Source organism: Copadichromis virginalis, linkage group LG7 (genome assembly GCF_057382275.1).
Source record: "Copadichromis virginalis isolate Kocher_CV1m ecotype Utaka linkage group LG7, C_Virginalis_male_GT1.1, whole genome shotgun sequence".
Classification (NCBI taxonomy): domain Eukaryota; kingdom Metazoa; phylum Chordata; class Actinopteri; order Cichliformes; family Cichlidae; genus Copadichromis; species Copadichromis virginalis.
This window is the reverse complement of record NC_140624.1, coordinates 60,720,160-60,743,617: the sequence shown is the minus strand read 5'-3', so window position 1 is coordinate 60,743,617 and position 23,458 is coordinate 60,720,160. Positions and strand designations below refer to the sequence as shown.

General features: G+C 41.2%; 1 protein-coding gene and 1 long non-coding RNA gene across 2 annotated transcripts; one reads left to right on the top strand and one right to left on the bottom strand.

The window, feature by feature from the left end:
• The first annotated feature begins 6,692 nt into the window (after positions 1-6,692).
• Positions 6,693-21,186, top strand: det1 (DET1 partner of COP1 E3 ubiquitin ligase). Its single transcript, XM_085464573.1, has 9 exons — positions 6,693-6,885; positions 7,504-7,826; positions 7,979-8,245; positions 8,337-8,549; positions 8,632-8,855; positions 12,705-12,834; positions 16,221-16,411; positions 18,220-18,411; positions 20,349-21,186. The coding sequence occupies exons 2-9, from the start codon at positions 7,578-7,580 to the stop codon at positions 20,536-20,538; spliced, it is 1,656 nt and encodes a 551-aa protein (XP_085320699.1). The 5' UTR covers positions 6,693-6,885; positions 7,504-7,577; the 3' UTR covers positions 20,539-21,186.
• Positions 20,566-22,408, bottom strand: LOC146706411 (uncharacterized). Its single transcript, XR_014921541.1, has 2 exons — positions 22,323-22,408; positions 20,566-20,874 (listed from the first exon to the last, which is right to left on the bottom strand). It is a non-coding gene; the product is annotated as an uncharacterized LOC146706411 (long non-coding RNA).
• Positions 22,409-23,458: the final 1,050 nt, after the last annotated feature.

Sequence of the window (23,458 nt, the reverse complement as noted above, 5' to 3'; positions counted from 1 at the left end):
AATGCATTTTGTTCAGCGCCGTTACTTTTTTGTGCCAAAAACAGGGTGTCCTTTCCCCCTTAAAAAAACAAGTTTGTGCAAAAGTCTTACCCTAGTCGTGATTTATATATATATATATATATATATATATATATATATATATATATGTATATATATATATATATATATATATATATATGTATATATATATATATATATATATATATATTCTTGCCAATTCCTTTCTGTGTCCCGCTCATGTATTGACCCATGTGCCTGTTCATCTTAGCCGATATGATGCCTGACAGGAGCTTCCATGTAGTACTGAGTGCAAAACACCAGCTACTGGTAGACAGAACAATCAGCCGAGACTGCAAGACCAGACTGACCAACCTGTGCACTGCCTGGATTGATTACAAGAAGGCCTATGACTCAATGCCCCACAGCTGGATACTGGAATGCCTAGAATTGTACAAGATCAATGGGACCCTAAGAGCCTTCATCAGGAACTCAATGGGGATGTGGCGTACAATACTAGAGGCCAACTCCAAGCCCATAGCACAAGTTACCATCAAGTGCGGGATCTACCAAGGAGATGCTCTGTCCCCACTGCTGTTCTGCATAGGCCTGAACCCCCTCAGTGAGATCATTAACAAGACTGGCTACGGATACCGACTACGGAACGGAGCAGTTGTCAGCCACCTCCTGTACATGGATGACATCAAGCTGTATGCCAAGAGTGAACGAGACATCGATTCACTGATCCACACTACCAGGCTATACAGCAATGACATTGGAATGTCGTTCGGACTGGAGAAGTGTAGTCGGATGGTAACAAAGAGAGGGAAGGTAGTCAGAACTGAGGGGATTGAACTACCAGAAGGCAACATTGCAGACATAGAGGACAGTTACAAGTACCTGGGGATCCCGCAGGCAAATGGGAACCATGAAGAGGCTGCTAGAAAGGCTGCAACCACCAAGTACCTGCAGAGGGTCAGGCAAGTCCTGAGGAGTCAGCTGAATGGTAAGAACAAGATCCGGGCCATCAACACGTACGCCCTGCCCGTGATCAGGTACCCTGCTGGGGTAATAGGCTGGCCAAAGGAGGAGATAGAAGCCACTGACATAAAGACAAGAAAGCTCCTGACCATGCATGGAGGGTTTCACCCCAAGTCCAGCACCCTGAGGCTGTACGCTAAGCGGAAGGAAGGGGGCCGGGGACTGGTGAGTGTCAGCACCACAGTCCAGGATGAGACAAGGAACATCCAAGAATACATTGGGAAGATGGCCCCAACTGACCGAGTGCTCAGTGAATACCTCAGGCAGCAGAAACCCAAGAAAGAGGAGGGAGACGAGGAACCATCATGGAAGGACAGGCCCCTGCACGGTATGTACCACCGGCAGATAGAGGAGGTGGCTGATATCCAGAAATCCTACCAGTGGCTGGACAAAGCTGGACTGAAAGACAGCACAGAGGCACTAATCATGGCAGCACAAGAACAAGCTCTGAGTACAAGATCCATAGAGGCTGGGGTCTATCACACCAGGCAAGACCCCAGGTGCAGGCTGTGTAAAGATGCCCCAGAGACAATCCAGCACATAACAGCAGGGTGCAAGATGCTAGCAGGCAAGGCATACATGGAACGCCATAACCAAGTGGCCGGCATAGTGTACAGGAACATCTGTGCCGAGTATAACCTAGAAGTCCCGAGGTCAAAATGGGAGACGCCCCCAAGGGTGGTGGAGAATGACCGAGCTAAGATCCTGTGGGACTTCCAGATACAGACGGACAAAATGGTGGTGGCTAACCAACCGGACATAGTGGTGGTAGACAAACAGAAGAAGACGGCCGTAGTGATCGATGTAGCGGTTCCGAATGACAGCAATATCAGGAAGAAGGAACACGAGAAGCTGGAGAAATACCAAGGGCTCAGAGAAGAGCTCGAGAGGATGTGGAGGGTGAAGGTAACGGTGGTCCCCGTGGTAATCGGAGCACTAGGTGCGGTGACTCCCAAGCTAGGCGAGTGGCTCCAGCAGATCCCGGGAATAACATCGGAGATCTCTGTCCAGAAGAGCGCAGTCCTGGGAACAGCTAAGATACTGCGCAGGACCCTCAAGCTCCCAGGCCTCTGGTAGAGGACCCGAGCTTGAAGGATAAACCGCCCGCAGGGGCGTGCTGGGTGTTTTTTTTTTTTTTTTTTTGTACCACTATGGACTGCATGTAAAGATGGAGGTAACCAGGGGTTAAAGTGGGCGGCATTCCAGCGCCTTCAATTAATGAACATCTGATTAATGCATATTACAGTCCAATGATTTAATTTTTTGTGTTCTGCAGCCTGGCATTGCTTCCAGTGATGGCATGAACATACTGGAACAGGAGCTGGAGATCGACCCACTGACCTTCTGATTGGTAGATGACCTGTTGTACGACCTGAGCCACAGTCTTGCTACTTTTCCGTGTTCATTACAAAATCAGTTTTGGATGTCCAACACCAAAACATGTCAGAACCTCCACCATGTTTTACACATGTACAGACTCACTGCTGTACCTCTCTCCTGGCTTCCTCCAGACAAAATAATGATGATTTGAACCAAAGACTTCAAATTTTCATTTATGACCTTCATTCATTGCATCACGTGTTATACCTCAACCTTTCTCCTGTTTCCCCTCCTTAGGAATGGCTTCTTAACAGCGACATACCCACTGACACCATTTCATATGAGGCTTCACTGAATAGTAGCTGGATGGTAGATCAACTGAAGGGGCAGATGGATGTCTCAGGTCCTGTGTTGGGCCTTTACTGTGTTTTTTCCAATTTTTAAGGACATGACTGTCAGATTTCCTCTCCTGTGGATAGTTTTTTAGGCCTGCCACTTCTTCTTTTGTCCTCTTCTTGTCCCGTTTCATCATATTTTTTAAGAATACGCTGCACATCAAGTTCTTAGTAACTCTTTGGGAATCAGAGAGTGCAAAAATACTATTTTATGTCTGTCAAACTGTGTTTTCTTTTGGCATTTCTTACAGATTCAGCTAAATAAATCCAAACAAACAATGTGCTTTTGTAACAGGCTGTGAGTAATAAGAGTGCCTAAAATTTTGTTCTTTGCAAAATTATCTGTTATGTGCAGTTATGTACACAACGCTAGTCCATCCCTTGAGTTAGGTGTCTTTTTCATGCTTTAATTATTCATGGGTGAGTGGTAAGAGTTCCAGATTTTCCAAGTCTATGTTGTTGAGTGGCTTAAACAAACAAAAAAACATTCTAAAAATGGTCGGCTACAAGGCCTGGACTGAAAATAAGTGAAAAAGCAGCAAACACACATAGAAAAACTCTGATAGAAATCCAAGACCATTTTAAACCATTGAAAGAAAATCTGCCTCCTTTCGAAGCCAAGTGTAAAGAAATGAGGGGTGGCTCAAGACTTTTGCACAGTACCGTACATTAGAATCTTGTTTTCTTACTCCCCATCATTTTCCCCCAGTCTGCTGAAAAGAGGACAATTTAAAATTTTCACATTTCTTGAATCTGAGGTAGGTTGATTGTGCCGAGAGCATGCAGTTAAGAGCAAAATATCTGTGCTGTTTCACCTGGAGAAAGAGATGTGGACAAAAGCAGGAAAAATAGTGACCATCCATTTTGGGCTGTAAAAAGCCCAAAGGGATGAAAAAATGATCTTAAATAAGCACTGTGTCTCCTCGTAGCGAGGCCAAAAAAAAGTGTATAAAAACACTCAGATGCACACTCACCATCTCCTCTCTACTTCATGGGCTGATGCTAAAAGCTGAGGCGAGTGTCCTGTGTACTGCGCTTTATTAGAGGGAAAATAACAGAAGAACAACCATAGCATGGTACATAGTTCCTATTTTGAATTACTCCCGTGTGGATTTTTTGCTGCAGCACACAAAAACCTGTACATATGCGGGCGTGTACAATTTTCAGGCACACAAACGCGGGCGCCGCTCAAACACGAGCGCTCACGGACGCAAACACCACACATACAGACACACGTCTTCCACATCTTGAAGCGAAGGTTTAATCAGACATAGCTGAAAAGGAAAATGCCATTAGATTTTAAAGTGGATAATTTCACATTCTTCTCTCCATTCATTTTTCGTTTTTCTTTTCAAACTGGCCTTTTATGCCCACTACATGTGCTTTTATGGAAAATTACAACATTTAATCGAGACTCTTTGGTCAGAGATAATTGCACAAAGAACCATTAGCAGTCTTCCAAGACCAATGTGCTCTGAGCATTTTTCTTTTTCTTTTTATAATGCTATTCTCCATCCTCAAGAACATGCCTCATTGAAAGAGGATAATCATAATTTAATTATCTATCATTATGGGGAGCAAAGCACAGGTCACCTTGGGTTCACGTATGCTACGTGCTGCTATAAACAAATCAGTTAAATGACATAGGCTAAACAAACAGGACAGTTATATACACTGTAGGTTCAGTGGCCAAAGGTCTGTTGTTTTTCCCTGCCAATTTAGTCAAAGCAATTATAATCATGTTCAAAGTCTTTGGGAGCACTTGCTCCTCACCTGCAAACCCACCTACCGATCAGCAAATTGGCACTTCAGTGAAATCAGCAGGTGTGCATTTGGCTCATTTTTGGCCACTATAAGGTTCTCATCGAAATGCAGTCCACTGCAATTACCCACTTAAAAATGAGTTCAGTGAAAGGATACACTGGGATGCTCAGAAAAATGAAGTAGTAATGGTGGGACAAAAATATCGATACCGACTTCCTCTCGTAGTTCGCTATCTGATGCTAAGGATTGATGTCCGCATTAGCACGTGCAGAATTATCAAAAGAGTGAGCACCAGACAGGCGGGAGCTAACTAAGCCGAAGAAAAGGAAGATGCTCACAGAAGGAAAGCAGCGGGCAGCGGGGGAAAGCAAATCAAAAAGCTGATAAAGTGATTTTTTTTTAATCTATATGAAATGTTAGTGAGAGAGTATGTTCCAAATCATGCTAATAGGTTTTCTGAAACAACAGGCTATTGAAATAAAGTCACATTTAAAAATTTTTTAACATGATTTATACAACCACCGGTTTGTTTTGGTGTTTGTGGTTTTGGTTTTTTGGATTGTGTATTTGTTTTTTGTCAGTGGAGTTTTTTTGGAGTGCTGGCCCCACTAACATTAAAGGAAAGTGAATTTAAAAATGTGTATTAAGGACTGAAAGTTGGACTTTTTGATTAGTAATTTAATTTTCTCAGTAAAGTTTTCATTGATAAATGTAGGTATTTGTAAACTAAGCCTATTTGGAATTATTGCAAAAATGACTTAATGCCTTTCAGTCAATCTTTAAAATGAGTAAAATACAAAAAGAAATGTTATAGAGTACAAGGCACTATATTTGCTTCTAAAATACAGTAATGGTAAGATAAACAGCACCGTTTTTTATTTTGTTGCATTTCCTTTGTTTTTATCTAGCTGGCATTGGAATATTTTTATACTTCAGCTTGTGTTGTTGCTCCTTTTGTTGCTTTTGACTGCTGATCGGCCCCTGTATGTTTTCTATATTGTTAATAAAATTTGGGGAAAAATAAACTGTCATTTGATTAAAGACATTTAAGTTAAGTTGGCTACACTTTAGCTTATATAGTGTAATCACAAACGTGTCATTTGATAACAATAATCGATTTATTTATTTATTTCACAAAGGTATGTCTGTTACTGCCATTTAATAATTTTTAAAAATCAAAGTGAACTTTGTGTTTTAATAAGTAGCATTGGTATTCTGTATAGTAAAATCTTACAATGACAAATATAGTACTGTGTACTCTGTCACTTTCTTTTTTTACATTTGTTGTTACTTTACTTATTTAATGCTACAAAGCAGTAAATAAGTAATTATGTACTGCTTTGTTTATGGTGATTACTGGCTTATTAAATCATGGACAGTATCCCCAGTATAATTTGACAGGAAGACAGCAGTAAATCAGATATAAACTCTTGCAGAAAACCATCTCTGAACAAACAATGATTTGGTCCTTCTTGTATCAGATGGGCTACATCAGCAGAACACCATGCTGGGTTTCCCTCCTGTCAGGTAAGAACAGAAAACTGAGGATACAGTTTGCACTGAGTCACCAAAACTGGTCAGTAGAAGATGGGGAAAATGTTGTCTGGCCAAATCAAATGGCTTCCACAGTCACCAGATCTCAGTCCAACAGAGCACATTTGACATGTGGTGGAACACAATTTGCATCACTGATGTGCTAGTACTACCAATAAAAATGCTACAACTGTGTGACGCTATCATGTCAATATGGTCCAAAATCTCTCAGGTGTTTCCAGCACCATGTTGAATCTGTGTCATGAAGAATGTCATGAAGAATTAGGGCAGTTCTGAGGGGGCCCAACCCTGTATTAGCGATTTGTACCTAATAAATGTCAATGAGTGTACACTACATTACATTTATTAGAGGGTTATGACATTCTCTTTTCTAGAGTCTTGCAAAAAAGTTGTTAAAAACCAAATAATTTTCAAGCTTTTCATGTATGCTAATACATCTGTATTAGGGCAAAGATCTGAGCAAGTTTTCTAGACTGTACAAAAGTATCACTACAGCCATGTCAAAGATTAGCTTTGCACAATACTCTTTGTAGTCCCTCGTTGTCACAGACTGCAATGTCCTCCTTCACCTTGGAAGGACGTGGGGGCGCTGTTTTAAATGGCAGCCCTTTGGCGTCTGCGGTCTTCTTCTACGTTTCCTGATAAGCTGTCTAACAACAAGCACAGCGGCTCATGAATCCAGAGACTCCTCGGGCTTTCTGGGATTTGGAGAAACGTGGCAGGTTACAATGACTCAGTGGGCTGAATGAAATTATTTTAGCGTATGCGAATAAGAGGAGACTCACGTTGGTGGCTAGTTGTGAACGCTTCGGAGGTAAGTTAAACTCGATCTCGTCAGCCAAACTTAACGCTGTTGCTAACACAAGCTGCTGGACTTGGAGAAGACAGAAAGCTTCTTTTTAGACATGCAACAGTTTATTTTTATTGATCATTTTATCAAACGTCCAGGTACGCAATTTACGTTAAAGGCTCAAAGAAGGCGCAAAAAAGAGAAGAAACCATGTCTTACAGATGGTTTACTTAACTTAGCCCATTCTTTATATGTCGTATGTTTGTCTTAAAATGTTAGGACCCATTTGTTAAGTTTGCTTTTTGTTAACCATCTGTGTTGTCCTAAATGTGACAGCTACTGATGGTATGGGCCATACGTGGATGTTAAAGTGAAATAATCACTCTTGTTTTAGTTTGGGCATATATCTCCAAAATCTCACACAGTCTGTTTCACAGGCCTGAACATGAAGACAGGAAGAAAATTTAAAGGTTTTACAAGTTCTTGGATTGCGTAGTTTGCTATAGTCTATCTTTCTGTCATAATAGCAGGTGCACATGTAAAAGTAAAACTCGCCATCTCTAAAACTTTGACACTTTGACAGATATCAAAACCATTTAACACTTTCATCTCTCACTTTCCCTTAAAACACACATGTAACAGGTGATGTAGCTGCTTACCTGTAACTGCTAACAACCCAACTACCTACTGTGAGGGGGTTTAAGAGTCAGACAACTATGGATGAGGACTTCCCAACCTTGAAACCAAGACGCATCCAAAATCAGAATGTGGTCCATCGTCTTGAGAAGCGTAGGATCTGCTCCGGTCGACCTGGAGCTCACTGGTACCGAGTGCGCTGTTTCCACCAGAACCTGTTCCCCAATTTCACTGTGGTTAATGTGGAGAAGCCACCCTGCTTCCTCAGAAAATTTTCACCAGATGGACGTTGTTTTATCGCCTTCTCCTCTGACCAAACCTCCCTAGAGGTAAGAGGAGACAAACCCTCTATTATTTCACATTCCCTAAACCAAATATCTTGTGTGATTCTTATCTTCCATCTGGTCCAGAGTGTAACTCACACAGTCTGTTGAAATACGAAATTCACCAGAAAATATTGTTGTTGTTGTTCATCATACAGATATACGAATACCAAGGCTGCCAGGCAGCTCAGGATCTGCTTAGAGGCCAAGAAGGAGAGACTCTTCTCACCACCAACGATCAGCGCTCCCTCAACATACGAGGACGCCTGTTTGAGCGCTTTTTCTCTTTGCTCCACGTTACAAATGTGGCCTCGAATGGAGAGCACCTGAACCGGGAGTGCAGCCTCTTCACAGACGACTGCCGCTATGTCATTGTCGGATCGGCTGTTTATGTTCCCGAGGAGCCGCCCCCATTCTTCTTTGAGGTATCAGCTTAGTAAAAAATTTAAAAAAGGAAGATGCAGAAATGATTTATTTTTCTCCTGCTGCTCCTTTCATCTACATTTCTCCCACCAGGTGTACCGCAACAATGAATCCGTGACTCCCAACCCCCGGTCTCCTTTAGAAGACTACTCTCTCCACATCATCGATCTCCACACTGGTAGGCTATGTGACACCAGGTCCTTTAAGTGTGACAAAATCATCCTGTCACACAACCAGGGCCTCTACCTCTACAGGAACATCCTGGCTGTGCTGTCGGTCCAGCAGCAGACCATCCATGTCTTCCAGGTGAGTGCTTAAATAGCATGTTGCAGTGATGGGACAGTCTGTGATATAAAGCGTTAATAATTTGCTTTTGTGGCTGTGTCAGGTGACTCCAGACGGAACTTTTCTGGATGTGAGGACTATCGGTCGGTTCTGTTATGAGGACGACCTCTTGACTCTTTCAGCTGTTTATACGGAAACTCAAGCTGAGAATCAGCCAGGCTTCGCCCGTCTGTACACCGACAAAACCATCAACTCCCTCAAGCACAGACTGTTGGTCTACCTCTGGAGGAGGGCAGAGCAGGACGGCAGCGCCACAGCCAAGAGGAGGTAGTGATCATGTTGGATCAGTCGACTTGAATGAACTGCATATAGTGACAGAAAGCCCTTTACAGTTATTTATCTCTAGTACTCACTTACTTATAACTTAAAACTAAATCCTCAGCCACATAAAACATTAGGGTGGAGAGCTTCCTGTTCCTGTGCAGCATTTCCTGCAGAGATAATAATCTTCTTCTCAAATATGTTGTCAAACTGTTGACAGACTCAAACTTTATTGCCTGTTCTGCAGTTTTGATAAGCTGAGTGTGGTGGCATCAGATCTCCACCTGGTTGTGGTTAAAATGGTTGTCTAACTTGTAGCAGATGTCGAGAGGGGGTGAATAACTGTGAGCTGCTTTTCTAGACAGTAGAGGTGGAATCTCCGCTAAGTGTAATTTGCTATTTGCTTATTTATTATTAAGTTTGTATGTGGGGAAAATGCTGCTGTGCACTGCTAGGAGAGCAAGATTAGGCACTTTTGAGTGAAAGGGATGTCAAGCTCAAGTTCAAGGGCAATCTAATATTGTATATACTTCAATATTTAGACCCAATTAATTTATATCCAAACAGCCAAATATTAAGGACCGCTCCATAATTTAAGATCTGATAAAAAATAACCTTTGTTGTGGAGAATAATGGCATACAAATGTGGACAGGGAAAAATGTATATCTATGTGGATATGCTGCCGTGGATTTGCAGCAGATGGCCGCCCCTCCCTGAGCCTGGTTCTGCTGGAGGTTTCTTCCTGTTTCCTTCCCACTGTTGCCAAAGTGCTTGCTCATAGGGTCATATGATTGTTTTTGGTTTATGGTTTTTCTCTGTATGTGTTATTGTGGGGTCTACCATACAATATAAAACGCCTTGAGGTGACTGTTGTTGTGATTTGGCGCTGTATAAATAAAATTGAATTGAATATGCTGACAGAGCCTTGAGGCCTTTAAACACGGACACTAAAAAATCATGCAAATGTTTTGTGTGTCACAAAGATCTTTCAGACTCACCTGTTCCTAATGCAGCTGTTCACACTAACTGCATAATTTAAAAGAACAAATTTGTGGCTTTTTTTTTTTTTTTATCCTTTCAATATGCGAATAAACCAATCAGACCAATCAGACCACTGCATTTGGCAACAAGCGCAGTTATAACTCAAAATGCGGACTGCCACTGAATATACATTGATATGGAAATGGTAAAATAACGCTGTTATAATCCTATGTTACCTTAGACACACAGCTAGATTCTGCTCCAGGACAGTTGGCTGTCTGAAATTATTTCTCTGCCTCCTTAGATTTGGTCCTAACTCTGCCAACAAAAGCTCAAACTGCACCACTGACATCCTGACATATGTACGCACTTTTCATGATGGGTGTGTTTGCTTGTATGTTGTTTATGGGTTCTGCATCTACTTCTGGGAAAGCACACCAAAGGTGGATGTAGAAGGAGCTGCGAGTATAGGACTCGCCGTGTTTATGTTCTTCTTCTTCAAACGATAAATTGTTTGTGCCATCTCTCAGTGTTGGATTTTGCTGAATATGGAGAAAGAGCCCGATTGTCATTCACTCCAGCCATTCTTCACTCACTTATGTCCTCAATGCATGCGAGGCACTCTGCCCTTCTATAAATGGGCAGCAAAAGATGGCAGAGGAGAGAGAGGCAAAAAAATCAGATGCTCAGCCGGATGTTGAGGAGGCTCCACATTATTGGATGTAATTATCAACTCAAATTCCATTATCAGAAAAATAATTCAATTTTCTTGATTATTGGTTGCCATATTTTGTATCTCTATGCCTGTATGGACGAATAAGAAAGCCTTTGTTGTCTGCAGACGGAGTTGTACTAAATGTCATCACAGGTTGTGATAGATGTTTATGATTGTTTCCAGGCTCTCTAATGAGAACATTTCTTTAATCTTAGATTAACTTAGAGTAAAGATTTTGGGGGTATTTTAATTTTGGTTCAACGTTAAAATCAAATGGTATGTATGGCTTTGGAGAATTGTGATGCGCATTTTTAAACTTTATCTATCAAGTGGTTGATTTGAGTCGTAGTCAGTACTGAAAAACTAATCATCAGCTGTAGCTCAAATCTGAAGCCTGAAACAGCACCGTCTTATCTCTTGGCTGTCACAGAGTGACACAATTATCTCCAGTTCCTTGGCATGTATTTTCATCTGTTTGTCAATTCCATTTTGAATTTTATACAAAGTCATGGATGTTGATTCTGATCTGAAAAGTAAAGCCATTGTACACTCGATGTATACTATAATTCCCAGAAACTAGGGCTGGGCCATATTATACCGGTATAATGTTGGGCAACGATAAGAAAATGAAATATTGCGATAGAATATGGGTCAAACGCGCAGGGCCTTTGTTTTCATATGCACATGGCAGAAAAAGCATGGCGGCGACGGAGAATGAGGAGGGCAAAAGCGGATCGTTGAATGAAACTGATGAACCAGAATTGATTTGTAAAATTGCTGCAACTTCAGTGTGGAACTGGTTTAGCTTTCGTCCGTCAGATACACAACAAAGCACAATTTTTGGTAGAGCATGCTAGCGGGCCGTCGTCATTACCGTGTTTTTTGGAAAATACGGCACACTTAAAATCAATCCTTTGATTTTTCTGAAAATCGACAGTGCCCCTTATAATCCCGTGTGCTTTATGTATGAATTCTGGTTGTGTTTACTGACCTCGAAACGATTTTATGTGGTACACGGCGCTCGAAAATCTGTCAAATGTTTTAGTACGACTTTGCTGAGCTACGAACCCGCACCGCTTGATGGATTGTCGGAGCATTACGGCTATCATAGGCAGGAGCCTCGCGGAGTGATATGTGCTGTGCTTCAACATAATATTACCGTATTGTGTGTGTATAACTTATTTTTAACCTCAGTGTATATTATACATGGTTATGCTGAGGATATGTCGGCCAGTTTCCACTGGAAATGCCTTTTGGTTAAACTGTCAGCAAGGAATTTGCGTTTGCACTGTTAAATTTTTATATTACTTTAATGCACAAAAAACAGCTGCTTGTTTAAATAAAGTTGTGGAGTTGTAAAATATTTTGTCCAGTGACAATTATGTCGTCAGTTCTATCGTTATCGCAAATTTTCAAATGTATATCACGATAAATATTTTTTGGTCATATCGCCCTGCTCTACCAGAACACCTCCCTCATTGCTCCTGTGATTTGTTTATATCCCTCTTCACAATGAGTCACATCAAGGCGCTTTATATTGTATAGCAAAGATCTTACAATATCAGAGAGAAAACCTCAACAATCAGACATTTGTCTTTTGAACAGGCACTTGGGGACAGTGTGAAGGAAGAACTCCCTTTTAACAGGAAAAACACTCAGACAGAATCAGGCTATCACTGAATTCATGCATGTTTTTCTGATTGCCAGACAGATTTAAAAAGAAGTAGGGGCGGCCTTATACATACATGGCACACATGCCATATATCTGTTTAATTCGTATTCGTGTGACCTTTACTGCATGCCAGTCCACTTCTTTTTCTACCCAAATTTTCCTCTCTGGCTCTTCACATTTACTGTCTAATAAAGTGTAAGATGGTGACTGTGTTAAATTTAAAAAAAGAAAGAAAGAGCAGACAAATATTCATATTTAAAAGTTAAATTAAATTTGCTTGGCAAAATTCTGACTTGTGTAATTGGCAAGGTTTTTCAGCTCAGCTTATTTAGTGTTATCTTATTTTCTGTGTAATGCTGTGTGAGTAAATTAACTGCTGAAGCACTGAAACTCTTCATGATTTTGTCCACTGTGCATCTATGATTAATTAAAGGCCATCCAGCATGTAAGTTTCCTTGTTTGTTTGTTTTGGGGTTTTTCTCACAGGTTTTTCCAGTTTTTTGATCAGCTGAAACGTTTAAGGATGTGGAAGATGCAGCTGTTGGATGAGCATCACCTCTTCATCAAATACACCAGCGAAGACGTGGTCACGCTCAGAGTTACCGACCCCTCGCAGGTAGAGAGAGCACACAGAAAATATGATCTGAGTTTGAATTCCTCCCTCTCCTCTCTTTGTTGCTTTCCCCAGCCTCTCTCTCTCTGTCCTTTGTTGTTTGTGCTGTGTAACAGGAATTCCTCTTTCAGGTCTCCAAGGATACGCTTGTCCTACAGATTCTGTTCAGTTCTGAATTCACTGTGGCAACAAATAGACCTAATTAATGCTCAGTTTATTTTCAAGAAATGTCACATTTGACTTCTGAGCTAATCAGCCATTTTTAATTTACCCTTGAAGTAGGGCTGCTCAATTAATCGAATTTTAATCACGATTACGATCTGGGCTTTCAACGATCATTAAAAATGACTGAGCCGATTATTAGCCCCTCCCTCATTTATCCGCGACACCTTAAAGGCCGGTCCGTGAAAATATCCGGTTGTTCAGTGATGACGCGACGAATCCTACTTCCGGGTCTAAAGTAGTCTGCGTTTAATATGGCTTTTGTGTTGTTAACATGTTTAATGTTATGTATTTTCTTCTATTTGATCTCAAAAAGCTCCTAAAACAGTCAGCGACCACTGTTGACCTCCCTCGGCTTTTATTACCGCTAATCATTTATTTAAGCTCAGTTTTTAAAACCTTACGATGTAACTACAGCCCAGCCCATGCAGCAGTATATGAATGACTAACCTCGTATTGTGGATGGATTATCTCAGTTGTTCTCCTGGCTGAAGTTTGGTCCTTTTACAGCATCCTGCCATGCGATTACATTTGTTCCTGACCACCGAGAACACTCACATTAACTTTTATCGAGTGGAAAAAAAGTTAGCTTGTTTATATTATGCTAACATAGCTGTGTCGCTAGCGGTCACGTAGCACATCATTATATACCAGCTAGCCCAACTTCAGTAACCCTACAAACGTCACTGCTGTTTAGTTTTCTGTCTTCATTTATGCTGGAAGTGATAGCAGAGCTGTACGTTTTAATTTGTTTCCAAAACCCCGCAGTCAGGACATGCTATATTGTATTTAGATAGAAGCTAGCGAGCTAACTCCCTGCTAACTTCTAACTCCGTTAAATGTCATAAATTCCGTTTTCATGGATGCCTGGATGTTAAACTCAATTGTTACACCTGGTAGAGGAGAAGGCTGATCATTTTATTAAAGATGAAATACTTTAGACAGTTTTTCAACTCTCAGTAATGCCATAGTGATCGTTTGATATATGGACCTGCAGCGGAGTTTAGACCCAGACACGGCTAGTGACGTCAGACTGAACAACCGGATTGTCGGGCATAAACCGGTCCGTGGCGCAAAAAAGGTTGGAGACCGCTGATTAAGAGGACCCGAGGGAAGCACGGAAAGCTAAGCAGAAGTTATTTGGAGAGTGACTGCCGTTGGTTGAAAAGAGAGTTTAAAAAAAAAAAAAAAAAAACTTCAGTGGTGTTGCACACTATTTTATATTATTTTTTTAAAGTCATTGTTAACCCTTTAAAGCCGGTCAGAGCAGCACGCTCCGTTTTGCGTAACTATTTTTAAATCCCTGTAGAACCTGAACCGTGTAAGCTAGCGCAATAATTTGTTTTGCATATGAAACCGGAGGAGTTGTACTTACATCTTATGCCATCAGCTTGTCCTCGGTCACGGTTTCCTTCCACATATAGCTTTGCAAAAATTGCATAAAAAGCGCTTGCAGGAACAAAAACATAATATTCCAGAAACACGCTTTGCCGATCCGATCAGCTGTTCGTAACACTTCCCACAGTGAAATGAGGCACATGCTGTTTTCTTTGCAAATTTGCATCATAGGATTGTTTTTTGTTTTTCCTGCAGTATATAAAAATTGGTGTATCTCCAAAATAAAACTATGAAGACACTCAAAATTACGGAGCCCCCCAGGGGACATGGGAGAAAAAAAAATTAGGGAGGAAAAAAAAAAATTAGGGAGGAAAAAAAAAAATTAGGGAGGAAAAAAAAAAAATTAGGGAGGAAAAAAAAAAAAAATTAGGGAGAAAAAAAAAATTAGGGAGAAAAAAAAAATTAAGACGGACTTTTGCGAGATCTCGCAAAAGTATTGCGAGATCTCGCAAAACTCCAACAATGGCGGCAGCTACTTAGTTGTAATATTACTCTTTCTGGGTCACAAAATACACTTTTAAGATATTTTGAGGCGTGAATGCAGTTGTGTAAACGTCAGATACCTGCTCGGTTTACAAGACATCACATATTTGCAAAAGAGCTCCGACGTTTTTGGAGATCTGACACCCACTAGCTCGAAGCTAACGGGAGGTCGAGACCTACTACAGCCGGGAGGAACACCGCTTTCCCGGCACATCGTGCCTCGACCTCCCGGTCGGCTTCGAGCTGGCGGCCTCCGAAGAATGCGGCTAAAACTTTTGCGAGCGCTCGCAATACTTTTTGCGAGCGCTCGCAATACTTTTTGCGAGCGCTCGCAATACTTTTTGCGAGCGCTCGCAATACTTTTTGCGAGCGCTCGCAATACTTTTTGCGAGCGCTCGCAATACTTTTTGCGAGCGCTCGCAATACTTTTTGCGAGCGCTCGCAATACTTTTGCGAGCATTGCGAGTGCTCGCAAAAGTCCGTCTTAATTTTTTTTTTCCTCCCTAATTTTTTTTTTTTCCTCCCTAATTATTTTTTTTTTCCTCCGTAATTTTTTTTTTCTCCCATGTCCCCTGGGGGGCTCCGTACAAAATAAATTTCCTGTGGTGGGAAACTATTTTTTGCAACTTTATTGTATTTAAAGTTTTGAGGGATAAACCTCTTAAATTTCTCCAAGTAGAAATATATGTAAACAAAACAAAAGCGATTTTCAATTTTTTTTTGTAGTTTATTGCACTTTTTTGCAATTTATGTAATTACTATGGACTTAATGCATACATATTATTAAAATATGGGCTATAACAGTTGTATTGATGTATAGCAACTTGAAATGCTCCCACAAATGGCACTACAGCATGTAAAAAAAAAAAATAATAATATAAGATCTGGTGGACTTGGTTCCATAGTAGGTCTTAAAGGGTTAAATAAATATCGTCAAATAATCGTGATCTCAATTTCAGTGAAAATAATCGTGATTATCATTTTTGCCATAATCGAGCAGCCCTACCTTGAAGACTTTATAAACATTGCCATATTCAACTTGCAGTGACCCTGTAATGTAAACATGCTGAAGCCTTCAAAGCTTTAATGATGCTAGAATGAATGTCTCGTGTCTGACTATGTTTTTTTTTTTTTTTGTTCTCTCCATTAAAGGCCTTGATCATGGTTTTGAAAAACATAGCTACATCAAAGTATTAATTACCAATTAAATTAATTAAAGTAAATAATTACAGAATGATTTGTTGTGTTTCTCTAAATTTCCACTCCCCTGTTTGGATCTCTCACAGCCATCCTTCTTTGTTGTGTACAACATGGTGTCCACGGAGGTGCTGGCTGTCTTCGAGAACACCTCCGACCAGCTGCTGGAGCTGTTTGAGAATTTCTGCGACCTGTTCAGAAATGCTACCCTGCACAGCCAAGCTGTCCAGTTCCCCTGCTCTGCTTCATCAAATAACTACGCACGGCAGGTCCAGAGAAGGTACCGACTAAAAAATAAAGTGAAATGATGAAAAAGTAGCCACATGGTGATGATTAACAAAGTCGGTGCATAATGCCAAAAACTACATTTTATCTCATTTGAAGATTTCTGCCAAAGTGAGTCTTGCAGATTAGGCTTCAGTTAAGATTAAGATTCTTACCTTAGACTGTATATATAAAACGGCATAAGCCACCATACCATCACAATCTAGTTTTGGACTCTTGGAGCTGTTTTTTAGCATTTTGATCACTGCCATATTGGTTTCTTCTATAACCAGAAGTAACCATATTTTGGACAAGATGATGATAGATCATCTAGCATTAGATAGCTAAGTTGCCATCTATTTCTAACGTGCCTGGTTAGCGAATACAGATTGTATTGGTCTAACAGAGAGACACAGTAACAGACAACAGTAACAACTGCACCACACAGTAAGCTGTATTATTTGGTGGATAATATACCAGAAGATGACATCAGAGATTGCAGAATAAATCTCGACGAGGCCAGGCCAATGATCGCAATGCATGGAAACGGGTTGTGAAGGAAATTCGACAACCATTGGCACCCACAGCAGCGCATGAGTCGATCCAGACCTAATGCCAGCAAGGGATCAAAGAAGAGAAGAAAGATACCAGAAAGCACCAACAGTACAAATACAACCAGTTCAGTGACTCACGTTAATGAAGATGAGGCCAAGCTACGAGCTATTAGCTACAGCTCTCTGTCAGTGTATAAGACATTTACCCACCATACAGTTGTTATGAAGGAAGAAACTGTTCATACAGGCCAAAACCACTTTTTGTTCCAGGCTGTAATGTTGGCATTAAAAAGCTGTGAATCAGGTCTCTGGACGTGTCATGACATTTTTTATTTGTATTTTTATTTAATTAGCCACTATCTGTGTTATGTACCCATAATGCTATCTGTGGACACTGCTGCTAACCAAGCTTACTAGCATTAGCTGACAACTAGTCCAAATATATTCATGTTTGTCTTCAAAACCCAAGCTATAAACAGATGTTCCTAATGCCACACAGCATCAAATGTCAGGGAGGATTTTAAGACAGTGGTCAGGAAGTGAAGCAGATCAGCAACGATTGCCTAAAGGAGGGAGGAAAGGAGTTTTAGGACTTAATCTGGATATAGAAGAAAGACATTAAGACGGTTAGTGTGGCTGGAGGAACTGTGATTGAATTTGGTGGTTTGACTGGCCAGCATAGGTGACAAAATCCTCCTGTGGAGGGTAAAGCAGAATGGGGTGGCAAGGAAGGGCGCTGGAGAAGGAGGAGACGATAAAGGATAGTTTGAGTGAGGAAAAGAGCTCAGAATTGGATTTTAGAGTGGTGAAAATTGATGTCAGACAGGAGGAGGGGAGAAATTGAAAGCTGGTGAGCACATTCCGCAAACCCGATTTGTACCACTTACAACTAGCTGGCAGTGAAGCCCAGTTCAGAGGGCTTCAGTCTAGCACAAGCCAGGTAGAGTGAAACAGACAGGCCGGTAAGACTGGAGATAATGTAGTATGAAACAAAGTGAGAGCACGTCTGAAAAATATGGATCCCGAGCTTAGAAGAGTGAAGGGAGAGAGGAGGAGTGAGACCACTGAGTCACTGCTGAGTGCTGGAAATATATAGTGAGAGTTTGGAGACTACAATTTATAAGAAGTTCTCAGAAAAGTGTTTTTTTATTTTAAATGCCATTTATGGAAATCTATTCAATAAATGGGGAATTTGCACATAAACTCAGCTGCAGTGGAAACGAGACAATTCAGGATCAGCTAATGTTGAGCTGTCTGTCTGCCGCTTCAGATTTAAGGACACTATTGTGAATGCCAAATATGGCGGCCATACCGAAGCGGTGCGTCGGCTGCTGGGTCAGCTGCCCATCAGCGCACAGTCCTACAGCAGCAGCCCTTACCTCGACCTCTCCCTCTTCAGCTATGATGACAAGTGGGTGTCAGTTATGGAGAGGCCTAAGACCTGCGGAGACCACCCCATCAGGTATGGACTTCATCAGGATGACCAGTCCTCTTGTAATCTTAATGCGTGACGCGATTCATGCTAATTAATGTCCAGAAATTAGGCTTTCTCCTTCTTGACTGCGATTTCCACTACTATCTTGTTTTAATTTATCCTGATTGTTTTTCATTTACATATTTAAAGAAATCCAGTGCCAAAGGACATTTTTGTGTTTATAAACGTAATAAATAATTGTGATAAACAATTGAGATTAACATTTTTTTGACCAAATAATTGTGATGGTGGTTTTTGTGCCATAATCCAGCAGCCTTACTGACTATGAAACTTGGGTAGCGATGTGGAGGACACACTGTCGCTTAACTAAATGGTTAATCAGCTGTAAATTAAACATCAACGATTTCGATAAAATGTTCTGGAAAAATGCAAAACAACCAAAATATGAAAGAAAATTTAACAAAACTTCTCACATGGTAACTTTCTTTTTTTGTTAGTTTAGAAAAAAATAATCATTTGAGGCCATTTTTGTTGTTCCCACTGGCATTATCTTTATATATCCCAGTAATAAAATGAAAACATAGGCGTGAAAATAAAACATTACTCAAGATAAAAAGGGAATGGCTCAGGGATCTCAATCTGTCTGGTTAGAAACCATAAACCATTGTCAGCCCATTTCACCTGTGTGAGTAAATGAAGTGACAACAGGTGCACTGCAGAATGTGCAACAGGCAACGCACAAAAAGGCAATGGCTTTGCAGGTGCTGGCCATAGACTACTGCGGTGTCCTTATATGTCCTGACTGATTTTTCTCCAGTTCTGCTTTTCGCTGGTTCGCAGGTTGCACAGGTAGTTCAGATCCTCCAGCATGGCGTGGTTTGCTCTGTTTCCTATCATAGTCTCAACAGTGTGGAAGAAATGCAAGGATACAGAGACAAGAGGGAGCTGTTGGGGCTATAGAAGGCCATCAACACAGCAGCAGAAACCAGTATTTGCTCTTTTCTGCGAGGAGCAGCACTACCAGACCCCTACATAATAACCTAAAACGGACGGCTCACGTGCCATGTGTCTGACCAAACTGTCAGAAACAAACTCCATGAGGCCACAGTGAGAGCCTGGTGTCCTTCAGTGGGACCTGTGCTAACAGACCAGCACCGTTCAGCTCACCTGGCATTCGTTAGAGAGCACCAGAGCTGGCAGCAGTAGCAAACTTACACCTGTGCTTTTCCTGTCATTACACATCAAAATGTCTGTTGTGGAGAACTTAGAGCTAAAATCACATCCGCATCATTTCTCTAGATTTACCATTCACTGACCTATCAGCAAAATGTAACAGACTGTTATTAGTTACAGCGTATGAAATCATTTTCAGTTATGCACTCTATACTGAAATCATTAAAAACAGCTGACTGGCACGCTCTGGCCAATAATTATAAGAGTTGTAGAGGTGCCTTCATAACTAGCTTCGTTCAGTTGTAGCTTCTGTCTTAGAGGCGCTGGATGCGGTGATGTGCGTGCCGTTATAAAAACCGCTGTTAGATCAGACACTTTGATTCAAAAAATATGAGAATTAGCAAATTTTAAATTCTTTAATGTTGAGCTGTGATATGCTGTCACACCAGTCAATTCTTAGTAAGACTGGAGCCAAGTGCAGAAGAAACATTCACTGAAATTTAAAGTAATTTGAAATAAGCAATGGACACTGTTGTTTTCACAGCTAGGCTATGATTGCCTGACCCATTATTAGGGCCATTTGTCACCTTTTTTTTTTTTTTTTTTTTAAGCTTATCAACTGATTAGCAAAATTATTGACAGGTTAATCAGTCATAGTCTTAGCCGCTTGCTCCCCAAAAAAGATGAAAGAACAATACTTTGGATTTTCATCATAGAGCGTTCTAGAAAAGAAGAGACTGGACTAAATGAGTTTAACGCAGCTTCTGTGTCTCTCATCTCTGACCCACCAGATTTTATGCACGTGACTCCGGCCTGCTGAAGTTTAAGATCCAGGCGGGCCTGCTGGGACGGCCGGTTAATCACGCTGTGCGTCGCCTGGTCGCTTTCACCTTCCACCCTTTTGAACCCTTTGCCATTTCTGTCCAGCGCACCAACGCAGAGTACGTGGTCAACTTCCACATGAGACACGTGTGTGCGTGAGGAGCTGGCGTAAAAATGGACTCACACTTGGAGATAAACTGCGGGCCTGTTGGGCTTCTGTTAGCAGCTACTGGTGACAATACAACAAACATGTCCTCCATCGGGAGGCACAAAACACTTTGTTCTCTTAGTCGCCGTCTCCTCCTCCAGAGAAATCAGCAGCCTTCTCTCTGCATTCTTTTCCTGATGGAAACCACTGTTCCTCTCCTCTTTCCCCTGCCATCACGCAGCACTCACTGCACCTCAGCCCCTCTTCTCTCTCGGTGAGAAGGCTGCAATTCTGCCATTTCCCTTTTGCCTTCTCTTTGCCCCTTCCTCCACCAAACAAAGAGCGACCTGTAGGGAGGAGAGGGTGGAATAAGTGTAAATGGAGATGTGTAGAGAGTGATTGATGTGCAGCTGAGGTGGGAGCTGTAGGTAGCCGGACCTCTTAGAAGGAACCAAAGGTGTTTTCTTTTTCCTGCTGTGCACATTCAGGTCCGAATTTCTTATCCAGTCGGTGAGCAGCAGTCAAGAAAACTTTTTTTTTTTTCCTCACATGGATGTGGAAAGAGGTCATGTTATTTTAGATTAGTTTTACAGTTTGTTTTTTAATTTACATGCTACTGTTTGTATATATTTTATGGCAATAAAATGATCTACATTTTGGGTAGTGTGTGTGTGTGTGTTTTTGTGTGTGTGTGTGTGTAGATTTAAGCAGCGTTATTGTCCCCTATAAATAATTGCCCTGTTTATTCTTTGCTTCAGATTCTTCTATATGAATTCATTTATTCACACACTTTAGAGTGCAGAAACAAGTAATCTGCATCGTTTCTCCAAATGAAATTTTCTATATTTTTTCCTTTTTCATCTCTAAACCTGAACAATTTTTTTTTTTTTAACTAGCTGTGCCTTTAGAGGCTTTATAAAGCACCGGAAGTGATGCTGGCACTCGTTGGACCTGCGTACAGAGAGCAGACAGGACACAGTGTAAGTGTCATCATATTTAATTTGAAAAGCTGATCCCTGCAGTCTGTTCTGCTGCACTGTATGGGATCATAACGATGCCATGTTATACCCACTCCATCTGTTCTCCGCACTACAGCGCTGGCCATGTTTTTAAGCTTAAACGTGTCACTAAAATGCACGGATACAAACAAATCTACAAATATGCAAATTAATTAACACCTCTCTCCTCCTTCCTGGCACTGATATGAACATGTAAAGGCAACAAGGCACACACCGAGCCAGCTGCGGAGAGGTCACAGTAGTATGGAAAGCAGGTGCTGAGGGATTAAGTGTTCTCATAGCCTCTGGTTACACGTGGACATGGGAAGCTTGTGTGTGTGTGTCTTTGTCTGACAGACGGACTAAAAGGGCTTCGAGGGAAAGGGAAGATGGATGATAGAAGCAGTGAGCAGAGGAGTGACAAAACGGTAGACTGATACTTAAGGAGGCTGTGTTATGTCATTGTCATTATAGCGTGTTTGTGTAAGCTTGTGTGTGACGACAAGCTGTGATAATCAACTAATTACAGGAAGAGCACGCAGCGGGCACACACAGGCCTACATATAGGAGGACACAATGTGTGCTCTCCTCAGCTCTCCTAACAGATTCCTTCCCCCTCGTATTCTCCGTGTGTTTTAAAGCTTGCACTGACAGTTAGGCTGGAAATTGACGCAAGCTCTATTTTCTGCACAGATGAATTAAAAAGCAGTCAGGTTACTGTGGTGCTAAAGTTACAGTCTTCAGTGCAAGCAGGGAAAATAGATGACTGCATGAACCTAACGCCTCCCAGTACTTACTACAATGACAGATGTGTTGTATCTGTCTCCTTCCTCAGAATCAGGTAAACACAGAGCCTTCTCCCTGACCTTGGTTGCTAAGGAAACATAACCGCTCTCTGCTTGGTAACCTAGTCTTTTCTAATTACTGTTGTCTAGGCAACAGCGCAACCAATGTAATCCAGAAAAGGCCACAATCCTAAGTGTTTCCTGTTGCAGCACTAGTCTTCACAGATCTAACTGCACACAGCTGCATTTAATGTTTCGGACAGCAGAACCCAGTGAAAATGTGCAGGCTGGTGCAGCACTGTGCGTTACTCTGTTGTTTAATCTGAGCCCTTCACTCCATGTTCAGTGTGGTTCACAGCAGTCACAGATGCACGACGACCAGATTCTCTACATTTTTTGTTTTGAGGTGATGTTATTTTGTTAGCTCATCATCAAAGCAAAAATGATTCAAGCTGTGTGCGCTTTGGGATGTTATGAAAGCATTAGGAAATTCATGCACAGAGATGTGTTTCCATCACTCCAGAGTACGTTCTTTCTTTTGTTTCTAACTCGTGATGTAACCCTGATGCTGCCCTTAAACCACGTTTTGCACCTCAAACTGAACTGGACCAGCCTCATGTCTTCACAGGACTCAAGTGTGAATGAAAACTTGAAGTTTAAAACACATTTTGAAGATGCCTGACTGTACACAACGACGGATTCCAAAGTTCAATATGCAAAATAAGCCCCCAGTATAACTTACAAACTTTGATAACTATTAAAAATGTTGCACCTAAGAGCAAATAGGAGTTAATAGCTCAGGTAGATTTGAGGCCAAACCAGAGATATGCTTGTAATCGTCATACAAAGTTCTCCACTTTGCTTGTGGTCAAAATTGGTGCTTCCAATTCATTAAATGTTTTAGGACTGTACACCTCCTTCCACACTCAATCCCTAAATGTCTATACTACTGGTGGATAAATGAGAAGAACAGCAACAGCAGGTAATATATTAATAAATGGTGAGATATTTATCTTAAAATAAAAAAAATGGATACATTGTTAAAACTAAAAAGATTTTAACAAATGGTTCAAATAGTTCGCTTATAATAATTAATACAGCATTGGACAGATTGATGGCTAAATGGTAAATAATTAACTAAAAGGATA